At 57.1% G+C, this 16275-nt stretch overlaps 1 protein-coding gene across 9 annotated transcripts in view; it reads right to left on the bottom strand.

Annotated features, from left to right (window-relative positions):
• RAP1GAP (RAP1 GTPase activating protein) overlaps positions 1-16275 on the bottom strand; it is a 49314-nt gene that overhangs the window by 23847 nt on the left and 9192 nt on the right. For 4 of the 9 annotated variants that reach the window (XR_009221874.1, XM_058553148.1, XM_058553146.1 and 1 more), the window contains exon 1: positions 1031-1213. Coding sequence is in view for 5 of the 9 variants with exons in the window: in XM_058553148.1 (XP_058409131.1) it covers positions 1031-1105 (75 nt within the window). In the remaining 4 variants the exon portion in view is untranslated. Of the gene's footprint in view, positions 1-1030; positions 1221-5016; positions 5111-16275 lie in introns of those variants that run through there. The other 5 variants (XR_009221875.1, XM_058553149.1, XR_009221873.1 and 2 more) reach the window with 4 other exon arrangements.

Below are 16275 nucleotides of genomic sequence, written 5' to 3' on the forward strand. Positions count from 1 at the left end.
TAAATGAGTTTTGAGAAAAAGAAAAAGCATGCAGCAACAGCGAGAGTATTTAATCACCAAGGATGAGGGGCACAGGTCTGGACCTCACACTGCCCCTCACACTGACTAAGTACACACCACCCATCACTCACACACACAGAGCTCTGTTACAGATCACGAGACACAAACACTCCACGTGCACATGCTGAGGTCTGTTCACAGGGGTGAAACCCACCCTGTAAAATGCACCACAGGAGTCCACGGGAGATGCTGACCCACGGCCACCTATGGCCATAACCAACACTTCTGAGCTTGGAAGAGACAATTCCATAGGCAGTTAGAGAAGAAACCACAGACACCTGTAGACCAGGTAGACAAAACACGCCCGACAACCCAACACCCTGTACAACAGCAACATCGGCAGTGACACAGCCACAGCCCAGCACAGGCCTAGCACGACAGTGATGTGGGCACGCTAATGTCTCGCAGAGCACCCCACTCAGGGGGACCTAACCTGGCCAGGAACAATGCACTGGGAGTCACAGCCACATGAACACTAACACATGGGACTGTCACCCAGAGCGCACACACAGCAACAAGTGACACCCACAGTTACAGCCTCTCTGGCGCAACAGACACCCTGACACATGGAAGGATGTGAGCGAAGTGGCCCAGAGCACCACGCAAAATTACACGGTGACATTCAGACCTCTCCTAAAGGGCGCAGGGGACGGGTGAAGTGGTCCCGAGACTAGTATACACACACACACACACACACACACAGTGCCACTGTAGCCCAGAACCACAGTGCCACCACGGACACTCTGTTCTGTGGGCAGCTGCAGAAAGAGCCCAAGACCCGGGACCCCCGGGCAGGGGTGCGCCCTGTGGCTGCGGTGGCCGAGTGTCAGCCCAGAAGCGAACACACCCTCCATGACGAGCCTCGCACACCCGCCCCGGCTGGGGCAGAGCCTGCCGGGCTCCGAGGAAGTCGGGCTGCCCCGGCTCCCGCGGACCCCCTCGGCCAGGCCGCCCTCGTCCTGGTCCTCACCTGCCAGCCGGCCCCAGTGGGCAGCGAGCCCCTCCGCGGACGGCCGGGGGGCGCCAGGGGCCGCGGCTGCGCCATCCCGAGCCCGGCCCGGCCCCGGTCCCCGCCCGGGCGGCGCTTCAGCTGGCCCGGCCGGCTCCGGCCCGCGCGCGCCCCGGCCCGGCCCCGCAGCGCCGAGCTCCGCGCTCCCGGCTCCGAGCTCCCGCCGGCGCGCTGCCTGCGCTCGGCTCGCCGGGCGGCCGGGCCCGGAGGGGGCGGGGCGCCAGGTACGGGCAGCGCGGGGGCCGAGGCGGGGCTTCGGAGATCCGGGGCGGGGACACGGGAGGCCCCGCCCCCGGTGCAGCCCGCCCCGCGGCCCCGAACACTGCGCCTGCGCGCTCTTTCCGGAGCGCTGGAAGCTTTCCGTGCGCGGGGTTCCTGGAGCCCCCAGGCTGTCCCCTGCGCGCCCGACCCCGTCTTCTCTGTCTACCCAGACTCTGGGGACCCCGCCTCAGGGCCTCAAAGACGGGGTTCTTGGACCGGGCTGTAAAGCCGGGCAGGAAGAGGAGGGGGTTCCCTTGGAGATCGAGGGCTTTTCTTGAGCACCTACTAAATGTTGGGCCTTTCACAGGTCTCATCCTCTCCTCACGACCCAGGAGGTACTAGTGTCATCCCCATTTTACAGAATAGAATACTGATTCCAACAGGTGAAATATGCTCATGATCACACGGCTAGGAAAAGACAGAACTAGGAAGCCAAGGAAAGGCCTGGAGCTGCTGTCCCCTCCTCCTCCTAACCCCTCTCTGGCCTAATGCCTGGCAGGCCCCATGCCCATACCCCATACTGGGCCCTATCTGCCCTGATCCTGGGGGAGGTGACCACAGTGCCCGGGCAGGGGCTGCCAAGGCCCCAAGGTATGGAGTGGACATCAGGACATGTGGGTTCCAGCTCTGGCCTTGCTACAACTTGCTGAGTGGACTTGAGTGAGTCCCTGCCACCTCTGTAGCCCTCAGTTTCCGCATCTATAAAATATAAGAACTCTACAGGCCCTTCCAGCTGACTCTGTGCTGTGTCTGCCCCTGTACAGCGGGGACAGGGCTGGGGCCTCAGCACCCCCTCCCCAGGCAGATGCTGGGAAAGTGGCAATTACTTTCTGAGCTGTGGCCAAGTCAACACCAGCTGCTGTGGACCCTGCAGGGCTGCCCACCATCTCAGTGCCCAACCTCTCTTCAGCTTCCTGAAGGAGGTGTTCCAGCTGCCCACCACTCTCCATCTCCAGGGCCAAGAGTTCCTGGAAGGAAGGCACTGCGCCTTCCTTTCCCCCAGACCTGGCCCTGGGTCACGCTGGAGCCCGGGGAGGCGGCAGGAACTCCGGAGATGTGTGTTCCAGACACGGTGTAGCTTTGTTTTTAATAATTAACAGCAGCAAATATTGATTTACTCAGGCACTCCAGGCCTGAGCGCTTCCGGGCACCCATCGAAATGCAGCCAGAGAAACATCCATTCCCACACTGCCCCGGGGGGGAGGCAAGACCTGCTCACATCACCAGAGACGTCTGTGTGCCAGGAGAGTGGAGGGGGTGCACGCGTGTGCATGCAGCTGTGTGTGTGTGACTCTGAGACCAGATGTGGCTGTGTGTGCATGGACATCCTGGGTATGTGTACTTGTGTGTTTCCACATGTGTATCTGTATATACACGCATGTGTACATGTGCAAGTCTCGGAATACATCTGCAGACATGTGAATGTGTCTGTTTTGTGTCTGTGTCTGACCATATACATGGGTGTGGGTAGGCTGCACACATGGACATATGTGCAGATTTCTGAATCCCAGAGTCGAGAAACCCCTGTAGGAGGGCAGCGAGGGTGGGTCCTGGATTCAGTGTCTGTAAAAATGTGGCTTCCCAGTGAGACGGGGATGACCCTTCTGGGTGTTCTGTCCTGCCCTGGGAATGTAAGATGCTGATATTAGTTCAGCTTCCTAATTTCTACTTTCCAAAGTCACTTTCATGATGTACACCTGAAATTTATATACTGTTATAAATCAGTGTTACCTCAATAAAAAAAAAAAGAGATAATTTAGACAAAGTTACTTTCATAGTCATCACCCAATTGCAAACTGGCAAGATGGATGAAGAAGGAATTGTCACCTCTATTTTATAGATGCCCAAACAGGGGCAAGGATTTGCCCATTGGCACAGGAAGGTCACTTGCCCCTCAGACTGGCTCCACTGATATTATAAATGTGTGCAGAGTTGGGTGCTGGGGGAAGGGGATGGAGAATGTGTCACAGGCCTGGTTCCCTCAGTGCCACCACTGGTTTGCTGGGGATCCAGACGGATCACTCAATGTCTCTGGGCCCCCTGTTTCCTCCCCTGTCAAAGGAGGACGATCCACAGACTATGTCTTGATTCTAGGGTGGGGTGGGCTGTCGGGACGGGGTGGTTTGGAGCCTGCCATCTGGGCTGTGTTGGCACAAATGGAGGCTCCTAGCCAGACAGGGTGGAGGCCAGGAAGCCTGAGGGGAGGCAGCTCACAGCTAACCTGAGAAGGCCAGCCCTAGACTTTCTGAGCAGGCAGTACTCAGGGCAATGGGCTGTTCCAACCCTCATTTTCCTGATGGGAAGACTGAGGCCCAGGGAGCAGAAGCTATGGCCCAAGGGCACAGAGTCCCTGGTGAGAACCCAGGCCTCATCCCAGGTAGTTAGGGGGTGAGGCACTGGGAGCCTCACTCATGAACCCAGCTGCCATTGAGTCACTCCCTTCTGCCCAAGCCCCAGGATCCACACGGCACAGTCTTGGGCTGTCGCTCAGGCACAGAGAGCAGGAGAGGGTCTCAGGGACCCCCCGATGCTGCCCCAGGACCTCCACTTGGGACCCTCTCGGAGGCGGTGGTCCCCACAAGGACACCATTCCTTGGCCACCTGTCCTCCTGGCCTAGGAGAAGTACACGGCCCTTGTTCCAGGCCAAAGCGCTGGGAGAGCAGCTTGGCAGATCCTGCCTCTGTGACCTTGGGAAAAGGTCACTTCACCTCTCTGAGCATCTGGATCCTCATCTGGAGAATGTCTACCACCCGAGGTTTGATGAAAGGACCAAGAGGCATGATGTCTGTGGACGTGCTTTAGAAACTGTCAAGTGTGCTGCAAAAGCGAGGGCTTACAACCCTCTGCATTAGAGGCCACAAGACTAGGCACTCTGGTCAAACAGCCGGAGTTCTGGTGCTGGCCCCATGGCATCCTACCTGTGTGTCTTTGAGCAAATTACTTAACGTCTCTGAGCCTCGATTTTCTCATCTGCAAAAAATGGACTAAAAGGAGCAGCTATCACAGAGTACTTAGAGTTTGAGGATGAAATGACATACTGCACGTAAAGAAGTAAGTACCCACCTGGCACACAGTAAGTCTCCATGAATGTTCATGGTTATTACTGGTATTTGACACTCTGTATAAGTTGTTTAGCTATTTATCTCTTGACTGGACTACGGCTCCTTAAGGGCAGGGTCTGTGTCAGATTGATTTCTGGCTCTATCGGCGCCCAGCACAAAGTCCCACACAAATCAGATTCTGGGCAAACACCTGATTTTGATGATAATGACAATAATAGCCTCATTTATCAGGCTCGTGCTCTGTGCCAGATATTGTGCGTGGAATGCTTCGTTGGCACTTTTTCATTTAAGCTTCACAATAGCCCTGTGAAATGGGGTATACTTGATCTACAGATGAGGAAACTGATGGTGATGCTGATAATGAAGACAATGAAGAAGAGCTGGTTGGCCAGTATATTTCCACCTGTTTTGCTCCCCCCACCAACAGTGCTACAGACCCTGGTTCCACCTCTGAGACTGCACCAGGCCCACCCAGGGGTGAGGAACGGTATCCCTTTAGGGGGCTAAATCCCAAGCAGCATCTACCTGAACATTTTACCTCTGCCCAGTAGTCATTCTTAGGTATCTCTCAGCCCTGGGGGGGGGGGGTCCAGACCAGGGGCAGTGGGAACAGGGGCATTCACCTTAGGGTAGAGTGAAGCAGTGTGGGAGGGAACGAAGTCCACTCGTGTTAGGTCTAGTGCCTGAGGGAAGCGCTGGTTCTGCCCATCACTCCTCCTAGAAGAGAAAAAGAGTCTGAGGTCAGAGAGAGCCCCAAGTTGGGAGATTTGTGAACTCTGGGAGGAAGATCACTCTCAGAGTTGGGGGATGTGAGGGGGGACGGATTTCATGGAGGAGGGGGTTCTGGGTTCCCCGGGAGAAGGGAGAGGAGGGGCTTTCTGAGTAGGGCTGCCAAACAGGCTCTCCTTCCCCAGAGATCAGAGATGTGGACAGGCTCTCCCCCCAAGCTCTCCATTAGGCCTCCCTAACGCATACTCCAGATAAGAGGTGTCCACAGCCCATTCTGAAGCTGGGTAGACCGAGGCAGGGGATAGTGAGGGTTGTTGTAAAGGGCTGAGCCCTGACCCCTGAACTAAGCAGGGAGCCCCAGCTTCTATGGACCCCTCCCTGAGAATCAGGGAGACAGCAGCCTTGAGGCTGAGAGGCACCTGGGCTACTGCTGTTACAAACGACAGTAACAATAACGACACTCCTTGGGCCCAATAGGTGCCAGGCCGTGTGCCGAGCCCCTCTTTCCAGGCCTGGGGGCACGGACTCCTCACCAAGCTGTAGTCCCGCTTTACAGATGAGGACCCAGAGGCATGCAGAGGTTAGCAGCAGGGCCAGCATCTGAGCGAGGCTTGAATGACTCCACGCCCAGACTCTTTCCCCACACCCAAGCCCCTCCCTGAGGAAAGAAATCAGGTCTGGCGAGGGTGAAGTCAGCTCCTGTCACCCTAGAAAGCCTGCCAAAGAGGCCACCTCTGGGATCAGGGAGAGGAAGCGCCCAGTGGTTCCTGGGACCCAGGGAGCCCCAGCCCGGGTGAGCAGGCCTGGCTCTGCCTGCTGCTTTGGGCCGCCCTGACGTGGCTGCACTACCACCCTGGTTGATCCCATCGACGGAGGCTGGTCCCGAGAGGGTGAGTCATTCAGGCCACCAGATGATCCTCAGTGGCCCACGGAGGGCCTGAGTCAGGCAGAGCTGGGACTGCCACACCCCAAGAGGGGAAGGGCCTGTGCAAACCTGGCCCTGGAAGGAGACTGTGAGGAAGCTCTGAGTCCCCTGCTGACTTCCCTCGGCTCAGCTCCTCCAGTAGGAGAAAGAGCCCAGAGGAACCGTCCACAGCCCACTGCAGGCACCAGATGCCTCTCCACCTCCCAGGGGTGCTGGCATCTTAAGGTGGGCCTGCTCTGGCCAGTGCATGACCCAGAAGGATAGATATGGTGGCAGTGGCATTTCAAGCCCATGGCATCAGTGTGGGGGAGATACTCCCAGGCACTTATGTGCTGTGTGACCTTGAGTCAGTGACACACCCCTCTCAGCCTGTTTCTAAAAAAATTCATCACAGAGCGCAGGCAGCTAGTAGGTATTCACTCACTGAATTCTTCGGTATTCATTCATTCATGGTAAACTCTGGCTCCCCAAGTTAGAGTCTCATTAAGTGTTTGTTGAATGGATGAATGGTTGAATGGTTGAATGAATGGATGAATGGTTGAATGAATGAATGAAAGTTAGCAGTAGGGAGGCACTGAAGGTTTGTGAGCAAGGGAATGGCCTAAGCACAGGTCCCTGGATTGTCAGGTGCACTGAGGTGGGGAGAGACTGGAGACGAGGGGGTAGAGAGAGGCCCATAGACATGGTCTAGGCAAATTCCATTGAGGCTGCCATGGGGACTCTTTGTTGAGACCTACTGTGTGCCTGGAACTATGTCAAGCATATCACACCCTTACTACAGTGCTGGGAGGTTGGCATTATTTATCCCCATTTTTACAGATGGAGAAACTGAAGCTCAGAGAAGTGAAGCCACTTCCCCCACAAGTGGGTGACAGAGCCAGAATTTACAGCCCATGCCCTTGATCAGGCAGGGCCAGTGCCAGTGGGATGGAGAGCAGAGGCTGCCCAGGGGCCAGGGAGTCTTGGGGTTAAAGCCCAGGTGAAGCTGGGTCCCTGGATGGTGGGGATCACGGTCGTGGTGTGGCCCTGGTGGCCAAGTGGAGGTTGTCGCCCATCATTGAGCTATTCGGTGGTGTCCTGTCTGCCCCCGTTCACGCCCCTAGGCTCAGACAGTGGCCGCTGCAGGTCAGCTTGGCAGCAGCTCCCTAACACACTCCCCTTCTAGAACCGTGTCAGCCTCAGTTTCCCCGTGTCCAGGGGCTCATCTCACTCAGGACTGCTCATGTTGGCACAGGACTGGGGAGGTCTCTCCAGCCAAGGGGGCTCTGATTCCATCCGGGACCCTGCCCCGAGGCCCCCAGCTCTCCAGTTCCTGGCTGGCCAGAGTCCACCCCTCACAGGCAATGCCCAGCTCCCCACGCCCAGGTGACTCCTCCACCGAAAAGGTCACTGCTGAGGCTAAAGGGCAGGGGAAGGGAGGGGATCCAGGAAGACGACAGAGCAGGAGATCGGAGGCTCTGGGCCCTGCCTGCCCCCATCCATCCCAGCCCTGAAGAGACAAGGACAGTCATGACAAAAGCCACAGGCCACCTCTGCTTTGCCTGATTTTACTTAATCCTCACAGCTCCCCAGTGAGGCAGGTGCTCAAAAACTGCTGCTTTTCACACGAGGAAACGGAGGCTCGGAAAGGTACCTTAACTTGCCCAAGGTCACACAGTTAACGAGGCAGAGCCAGCATTTGAACCCAGGTTTGTCACTCCAGAGCCCAAGATCTGAACTTCATAGCATGGGCAGCCAGCGCCGTGGACCCGGCACGTCACCTAGGAGAGGTAATAATAATAATAGTAACAACAGCGACGGCAGCCAACGCTGATACAGGACATACCGTGGGCAGGTTCTGCTCTAACTGCTTCACTTGTATTAACTCATTTAATCCTCATCTTTCAGAGGAGGGAACTATGACACAGAGAGGCTAAGCAACGGGTCCAAGGTCAAGCTGACAGTAAGTGAAATGCAGAGGACTTGAACCCCGCCCATGCGGGTCTAGATGCAGGACCCTAAATTACACTACACTGCCTCTTAGTCAGTAGTAGTTGCTCAATGAATACTTTTGAAGAAATGAATAAACTCCGCCTCTCGCCTCCCTCCCACCCCTCTGTCCTCCTCTGATGCCTCCTCCTTCTCCTCTCAGCTTGCTCACCACTCACCATCTCTTCCCCCCCACCGTTTCGGGCCCACCTCTGCAGACCTCCCCAGCTTGGTCCTTTTCCTCCCTCGCCATGCACTTGAACCTCTCTGTCCCTCCCCCTCTCTCCTATCCCACCTTGTCTTCTCCTGGTCTCCACCATTCCATTCACATGGGGTCCCCCAAGTCTCTGCCCCCTCCCCACTTCTCTGGAAACCTTCCTGACCCTATGGCCTGGCTCAGCTTAAAACACTTCGCAATCTTCCTGCACATGCGGTAACTGGGACGTGCCTGGAGCATGCCGGGGGGAACACTCCCCTCTCTTCCCTTCCTCCTGCCATGACCATAGTCAGATCTGCACCGCACTCTACAGTTTACACAGCCTTGTCTCATTCGATCACCACAGCAGCTTTTTGAGGCTGGACTATTATCAACTTTTTTTCCAGATAAGAAAACTGAGGCTCAGAGAGGTTAAGTGACAAGCCCAAGGTCACACTAGGGAAAGGGCAGTGCGAGGATTAACCCCAGCCCAGGGTTTTTCTATTACACACATCACATCAGGTCTCAACCCAGCCCTCAGTCCTGTCACCTAGCCTCGGCCCCCAGTGGCCTCCCCATCGCAGCCCCTGGCTCCTGCAGCTACCACCAAGCACCTTCCCTAGGTCCAGCTCCAATCCTGCCCTGTCTGCCTGGACACGTGCCTACAGGTTCAGGACACCTGGTTACAGGAAAAGGCAGCAGCCAGAGAGGAGGTAACTTGCCCAAGGTCACAGAGAAAGCAGGAGCCAGCCTGGAGTCTGGGCCAGGCACACGCCAGGGTCACCTTCAGGCCCTGTGGGTACATGGCCACTGGCCAGCTGGCTCCGGCTCCCCTCCCTCCTGGAGCACCCATCTCTTCCAGGGAAAGGGTGTGGCAGGGGTGTCGGGGGAGGGCCCGGTGGCCCAGCTCCTGAGTGGGAGGGGCTGGGCGGAAGCTGCTGCCAAGGCTCCCAGGTTTCTTGGCAACTGTCACTGCACCTCCTCCCCCTCCCTTATCCCCACATCAAGGTAACAATAATAATCACACTGTCGTGAGCGCAGCTCTTTGTACTTTTCAAAAGCTCTCTTTCTCTGCTCCCTCCTGGGAGTCTCACAGGAACTGGAGCAGGAAATAAGGCAGTTGCTAGGATCCCCAACTCCAAGAAGGGTAAACTGAGGCTTGGAGAAGTTAAACCACCACCTCGAGATCATAGCAGCAAGGCAGGAGCAGACTGGGGACTAGAACCCAGGCCTTCCACCAGTCCAGGGTCCAGATGCCACACGGGGGTGGGGGGCGTCTCGGTGGGGTTCCACGCTCTGCAAACCTGCAGGTCAGACCCCAGCATGGCGGAGGAGGTGGGGAAGACCAAGGGCAGGGGACCAGATGCCTCCCAGGGTTGCTTCCCACCTGTTAACCAGCTGGAGAGTTGGTGGGAGGGTCTTGTGTTTTTCTCTTGTCTGCAAAATGAGAGATAATATACCCACCTCAAGAGGTTGCTGTGAGCCGGGGAGTAGAGTAAGTACGGTAGAACTGTTTGCTATTATTATTATTACTATTATTATTATTATTATTAGCCACTCTCCCAGGGAAGCCCACACTTTCAGGGCACCAGAGGGGTGGCTGGCCTGTCCTGTGAGGAGGACTTGGTCCTGTGGCCGTGCAGAGGTAGCTGCCCTGGATGGAGGTCCCAGGTGGGTCGGGCCCCTGCTGACTCCCAGCCTTGCCTCCACACACACTCCCCTCCTGTCCTGCCCCAGCCGCCCTGTCCTAGCCTGGTGGGGCTGCAGGCAGTTTTCCAAACAAGCCACCCTGTTTCATGCCACTGAGCATCTGCACAGCCTGTTCCCTCTGCCGAGGGTTTCCTTTTCCTTCTTTTCTGCCTGGTGAACTATTCATGCTTTAAAATTCAATTTAAACAGGTGAAACTCTGGTGGCCAGAGCAGGTGACACATGACTAGCAAGGCAGGAAGCCTGTGCCGGGGGGCAGGGAAGCTGGACAGGGGCAGCACAGGGGCCGGACGGCACACACACAAGTTGGGAAACCAGGCTTGGGTGGTGGAGAGGCAGAGGAGGGGCTCAGGCTCGTGAGCACAGGGCCATGAGGGATTCGTGGGGGGCTAGCCCAGGGCAGGGCCCTGAGGGGTCCAGGCCAGCCCACAGCAGGTTACCAGAGGTCAGGGTCCCTTGAGTCTTCCTGGTCTCCATGAGACCAACTGGTCTCCCAACCTGGTGGTTCATGTGGGGGGAGGGGGCACAGACCTCAAAGTGAGAAGAGGTGCAGGGGGCTGCTCCTGTGGACCCTTACCCCCCTGAGAAAGGCCCCTCTCAGTGGGGTTTGGGGGCTGCCTGTGTCTCCCAGCCATGGTATCAGGTCTGAGGGGACTCTAATCTCCTGAAACCAGAGACTGGAGGCCACCCTGGCACTGCCCCCTCCCCCGGGGGCCACAGAGGCCCATTGTCTCTGGAGCTCAACCATCCGGCACTGCCCCCCGTTTGCCCCCTGGCCCTGCCAAGGTGCCAGGGAAGGTGGCCAGGGGTGCCCTGGTGAGCGAGTTTGTGAAGCTAGACTTGGGGAGCCTGGCCCCCTCCTCCCGAGGCCCACAGGGAGGAACAGGGTGGGGGATGGGGGGCCGGCATGGCGGCTCCCGGCTCTCCTTTCCCCTGGCACCTTTGAGCTCCGCCAGGACCGAAGAGGGGGCATGGGGCGGGGGGAGCCAAGTGCTCTGGTGTCCTGTAATCCTTACAGCAACAGCCCTGACTGAGGGCTGCTCTGATCTTCACCCCATTTCAGAGATAACAAAGCGGAGGCTCAGAGAGGTTGCAAGATGGGCCAGGGGTCTCACAGCCAACAAGTGGTAGAGATGGCAGGTCCCCTTGGGGGTGGGAGGAGAGGGCCGCAGGCTCCAGGCTGGGCAGAGGGGTGAGCAGGAAGGTGGCACACGGGGACCCCACCCTCACCCTGCACTGGCTGAGCGCCGAGACACCCGGATCCCGGAGCTGGGCCAGGCAGCGGCCTCCTGAGCAAACAACAGATTGGCAGCCCAGAGAGGTCACGGAACCAGCCCCCACCCGGGGGCACGGCACCTGGGGACCAGGCCTCCTGTCTGCCTGCTGCCTACCTGCCAGCGCCTCCCCTGCCCAGGTACCCAGCCCTGCTGTGGCCACAGCCTGACCCTGCCCACCTCCCCAGGCACTGACTCCTCCCTGCGACCGGGGCAGGGGGAGGAGTGACACTGAGATGACCTAGCCATGCAGCCTCTTCCTGCTCAGCCAATAACAACACCTGCTTACCCCACCTGGCACCTTACAGTTTACACACTGCCTTCGCTGGAGACCCTGTTGAGGGCAGCCTCACAAGGAGCCTACGGCAGGGAATGTGATCTCCACTCCACATGGAAGAAAACTGAACGAAGCCGGGACAGAGCCGGTGACCTACCCAAGACACCACACCCGAAGCTCGAACCCAGCTGCTCCTCTCCTCGCCCCCATCGGTGCGGGACAACTCCCACTGCCGGGCCTGGCACATGGTGCCCACCCTTAGCGCCCGGGGAAGCGGTGCGCCAGAGCCCACGCTCAAGGACCTTCCCGGCCCCCACCGGCTGGGGACCGATGCCCACACACGGTCTTACGCCTCATTGTCCTTCCCCGCCTCTGCAGCCTGGGGGGTGCGGGGGGGTCTCCCTTCTCTGAACTGCGTGCATTCCTCTCCACTCGCTCACTCCATCATCCACCCACTCCTCCATGTGCCCTTCATTCCTGCGCTCGCTCACTCATTCAGCACGCACATCCTGACGCCCGCTCTGGGCCAGACAACGATGCTGGGCGTTGGCATCAGAGCGGGGTGAGCCAGGCCTCCCCTGCCTCAAAGCAAAGCCCCAGTGACACCCGCTGGACTGTTCTCTAGCTGTTCCCGGTGCTCGTTGGGCCCCACCGCCCAGACACTGAACCCTCCAGCACTCAGGCCTTGTTTAATCCCTCCCTCTCCCTCTCTAGTGGTGAGTGTGCCGCCTCACGGGCCCCAGGCCAGGCTGGGAGCAGAAGTGCCCGCTAGGCTTGGGTGAAACTCACTCAGAGAGGGACAAAGTCATCGTCTCCTAACCGAATGTGACAGAGAAGCCCGGGCTCTGCCTGTGTCTCTGCCTCTGCCTGTGTGCACAGGATTAAGTCACCACGACCTCTCTAAGCAGTTTCCACGGAAAACTGGGACTCAGATTAGATGATGCTGAGGTCCGGCTCCGACACGCTACAGGAGGGTGAACGGGAGGATGAGAAATGGAAGCCGAGTCCACCCAGAACTGGTTGAAACTGGAACTCTGGAGGGCTTCCTCTGCCCAGCAGGGGCTGTGGAGGGGACCTTAGACTCCTCCAAGTTGCTTCTCTTCTCTGAGCCTCAGTTTCCTCATCTGCAAAATGGGATAGTAATACCTACTATGCAGAGCTGTTCTGTAGAATACATTAGATATTATATGTACAATCTGACTAGTCTAGAGCTGAGTATACAGTAGGTGTTCAATAAATTATGGGCTCCTGCCTGGAGAAGCAGTACAACATCAGAGGTGTGGGCTCTGGAGCCAGAGTGCTTGAGTGTGTATCCTAGTTCTGCCACTGAACAGCTGTGTGACCTTGGGCAAGTTACTTAACCTCTCTGAGCCTCAGTCTCCTCATCTCTAAAATGGGGATAACACAGTGCCTGCCTCCGAGGGTTGTCATAAGGATTAAATGAGTTCACACATTGTCAAGTATGTAAACAGGAACCCTGAGCATTGCCTGGCCTTCCCTTCTCTCTTCCTTCCTTCCTTCCTTCTTTCCTTCCTCTGCAGGCTGCTGAAGACTGAGGCAGGACTCCTTGGTGAAAGTCGTGAGAAGGCAGGCTACAGTACAGCATAAGAAACAGTGTGATCAATAGAGCCGGCCAAGGGTAAAACCACCAGCTGTACAAGGTACTGAGCTCCCGTCAGGCCAAGGTGGGCAGAGCCTGAGGGACAGAGATGGGAAGGTGTGGGAATGGGAGGATAAGGGAGAATGGGGCTTGGCTGGACGACCTCCCAGGCATCTCCCACGTTTGGAGTCTCCGCCTCTTGATGATGCTAGGGTCCCTGTGGCTGAGGGCAGAGGGTCCCTGTGGCTGAGGGCAGAGGGTCCCTGTGGCTGAGGGCAGAGGTGGTAGACAAATTCCCATTATTGTCCCGGGTCTGCTGGGGGCACACAGATGGCTACTACTTCTCTACGGGGTGGTTCGGCCCCTCCTATTAAAGATGAAAAGGTGCATATTCCTTGGCCCCGCAACTCCATTTCTAGGCATTTAGTCTCCAGAAATACTTACATAAATGCACAAAAATATATAAACAAAGGCCAGTCATTGCAGCAGGGTTTGCAACAGATACAATCTGGAAGCCACCCCAATGTCCACTCAAAGGAGGCTGGCTACGTACATCAAGGCACATGCAGACCACGGGGAACCCTGCAGCGATGACAAGGAGGTTTCTAGTCCTGATGGAAAAGGGGTTTGAGGCATATTTTAAGTGAAAAAACCAAATTGCACAGCAAAAATCTCACTTGTAAAAATTAAAAATTACGTGCAAAACAAAGGGTGGAGGGAGGCATTTATATGGTGACTGACAAACAATAACGTACAACACAAACTTCATAACAAAGAAAAAAAAACTACACACAAAAGTTCACATGGGTTATCTCTGGGAAGATGGACCCCTAGGAACTTCTGCCTTCTACAGGATGTATTTTTCTGCATTGTTTAGATTTTTACAATGAGCACTTATCATTTTTGTAATCAGAAAAAAAGAAATGAAAGATTTTGAAAAACTGAGCACTTACTCTCAGTCAGCTCTCTGAGGACCTGACTCCTTGACCATCCTAGTCATCTCGAGAAGGAGATATTCATCATCCTTATTCCACGGAGGAGAAGCTGACACCGAGGGAGGTGGAACACCACGGCCGAAATGCCCCAGCCAGGAGTGACAGAGCTGGGCTGTCACCCAGTCCTGGCTGACTCTGAGGCCCACACTCTTTCCCCTACATTAGGCTTTAGGCAACCTGCTCTGGGGGTCAGGGAGAGAAGTGGTCACAGGGCTGTGCCCTGGGACCTCAGCTGTCACATCCTGGGAGCCAGGCCAGCCAGGGCTAGCCTATGCGGGGACAGGGCTGTCTACCTCATGTGCAAATGCACACGCAGGCTCTGCTCCCGGCTTCAGCTCTGTGCCCTGAGCTGCCCCAGGCCAGCAGGCTGGCAGGTGCCCTGCCCCACCACTGCCACTGCCCCCTGAGGCTGCAGAGTCACCAGGCAGGTGGGCACGCACTGGGGCTCTAACTTTCCCTGCTGATCAATCTGTTTCTGGAAGATTGGGGTGGAAGGTCACTAGCCACCTTCTCAGTGAGAGCCTGGAAAGGTGACGAGCACAGCTGCCTGTGCCTGAGTCTGGGTGGGCCAGTGAACAGACCTAGAAACCAGATGGGCCTGAGTTCAAATCCCAGCTATGCCAAACTCCAGCTGTGTGGCCTGCGGCAGGTCACCACACCTCTCTGAGCCTCAGTGTCCTCAGCTGCAAAATGGTGTTGCTAATTCTTCCCTGCAGGGCTGCTGAGGGAATTCAATGAGATAAGGCATAGGAAAGCCCTCCCTAAGCTAGGAGCCACCTTCCACGTGCAGGGGAGGGCTGTGATCCTGCACGTGTGTGCATGGGGCATGTGCATGTCTGTGCAGATGTGGAGGGAACACAGGTCCATCCTGGCTGGATCAGAGGGCTCTGCCCCAGAGAATCAGCCAGCAGGCAGGACAGATGTCTCACACTTATCTGGTAGCCAGCCCCGGGTTCTCTACAGCTCTGCCTGGCAGTGCGGGAGGTTGTGTGTGACTCTGGGGGGGAGGGTGTGGATGGGAGGCCCGGCAGGAACGTGAGATGTGGGTGGGAGAGAAGGTGCTCGTGTCTGGGGCGTGCGTGGGTTTGTATGTGAGCGTGTTTGTACCTATCACGTCATCCACCTGCCTAAAAGCCCCCCGTGGCTTCCCACCACCGCACGCAGGATCGAGACGCCACCGCCTCACGTGGCCCACGAGGCCCTGCGTGTCTGCCCCACCTCCAGGCCTTTGCACACACTGTCCCCTCTACCTGTTACACTCCCCCATCCTCCCCATCCCACCTCACGGGCTACACTCTACAGTCTTGCTGGAGCCCCCTCCCCAGCCTGGGTCAGGCTGCCCTTACTCTGACCAGCTTTTCTAGAAGCCTGTCCTGGGCCATCACAGATTTATCAGTTTGGTTTACCCCTGTCCTGGCGTGATTTGTAGATCGCTATCAGTCTCCCTCTTTCTAGCTTTGTCAGGTAAGGACTGGATCTGTTTGGGGGCCTGGCACACAGGTGACGCCCAATTATGATGTGTGCACAAGTGAATGTGTACGTACCTAACTCTATGTTCACGAAGAGGCCGTCTGGACGAGAGTCAAGTCTATGAGCGTGAGTAGGGAACCTGTGTGTGTGTATGTGTGTGTGTATGTGTTGTGTGCACGTGCTGGGGGTCATCTCAAAGAACCTCTGGCCGTGTGGGCAGGCCAGATCTGGGGAAGGCCGAGGCGTTCTGTGGCCGGTGCCGAGGCCCAGGCTGGCTGGGGTGAGAGAGAAGGCAGGCATAAGTTCCCTTGCTCCTCTCCTCTAAACTTCTCCTAAAATAGTCAGGAGCAGGGTCTCTGTGCCAGACGCCAGAACACTTCTGGGCAGTGGGGCCCGGCCTTCTGCCTGCACATCCCACCTCACCCGAGGCCCAACCCAAGCCTGGTCTTGCCTGCCTGCCCACAGGCCCACACCCTCCCCCAGGCCGGCCTCATGAGCAGCGGTTCTCGATCTGAGAGAAGGGGGGCCTCCAACCCCTCTGCTTGCTCAGCCACCTTCCACCTGCTGCCAAGAGATGATCTGGAATGTTCCAGATTTGGGGTGGGGGAAGGATCTTGTTCCTGCCTCAGGGCCTTTACATGTACTCTGCCCTCTGGCTGGACTACCATTCCCACAGCCAGCTCCTTTCCACTCAGGCCTCGAGACCCTCCCTGGTACCCTTAGCAAAGGCAGGCCCCTTC

The sequence above is a fragment of the Diceros bicornis genome, chromosome 13, assembly GCF_020826845.1.
Source record: "Diceros bicornis minor isolate mBicDic1 chromosome 13, mDicBic1.mat.cur, whole genome shotgun sequence".
Lineage (NCBI taxonomy): Eukaryota > Metazoa > Chordata > Mammalia > Perissodactyla > Rhinocerotidae > Diceros > Diceros bicornis.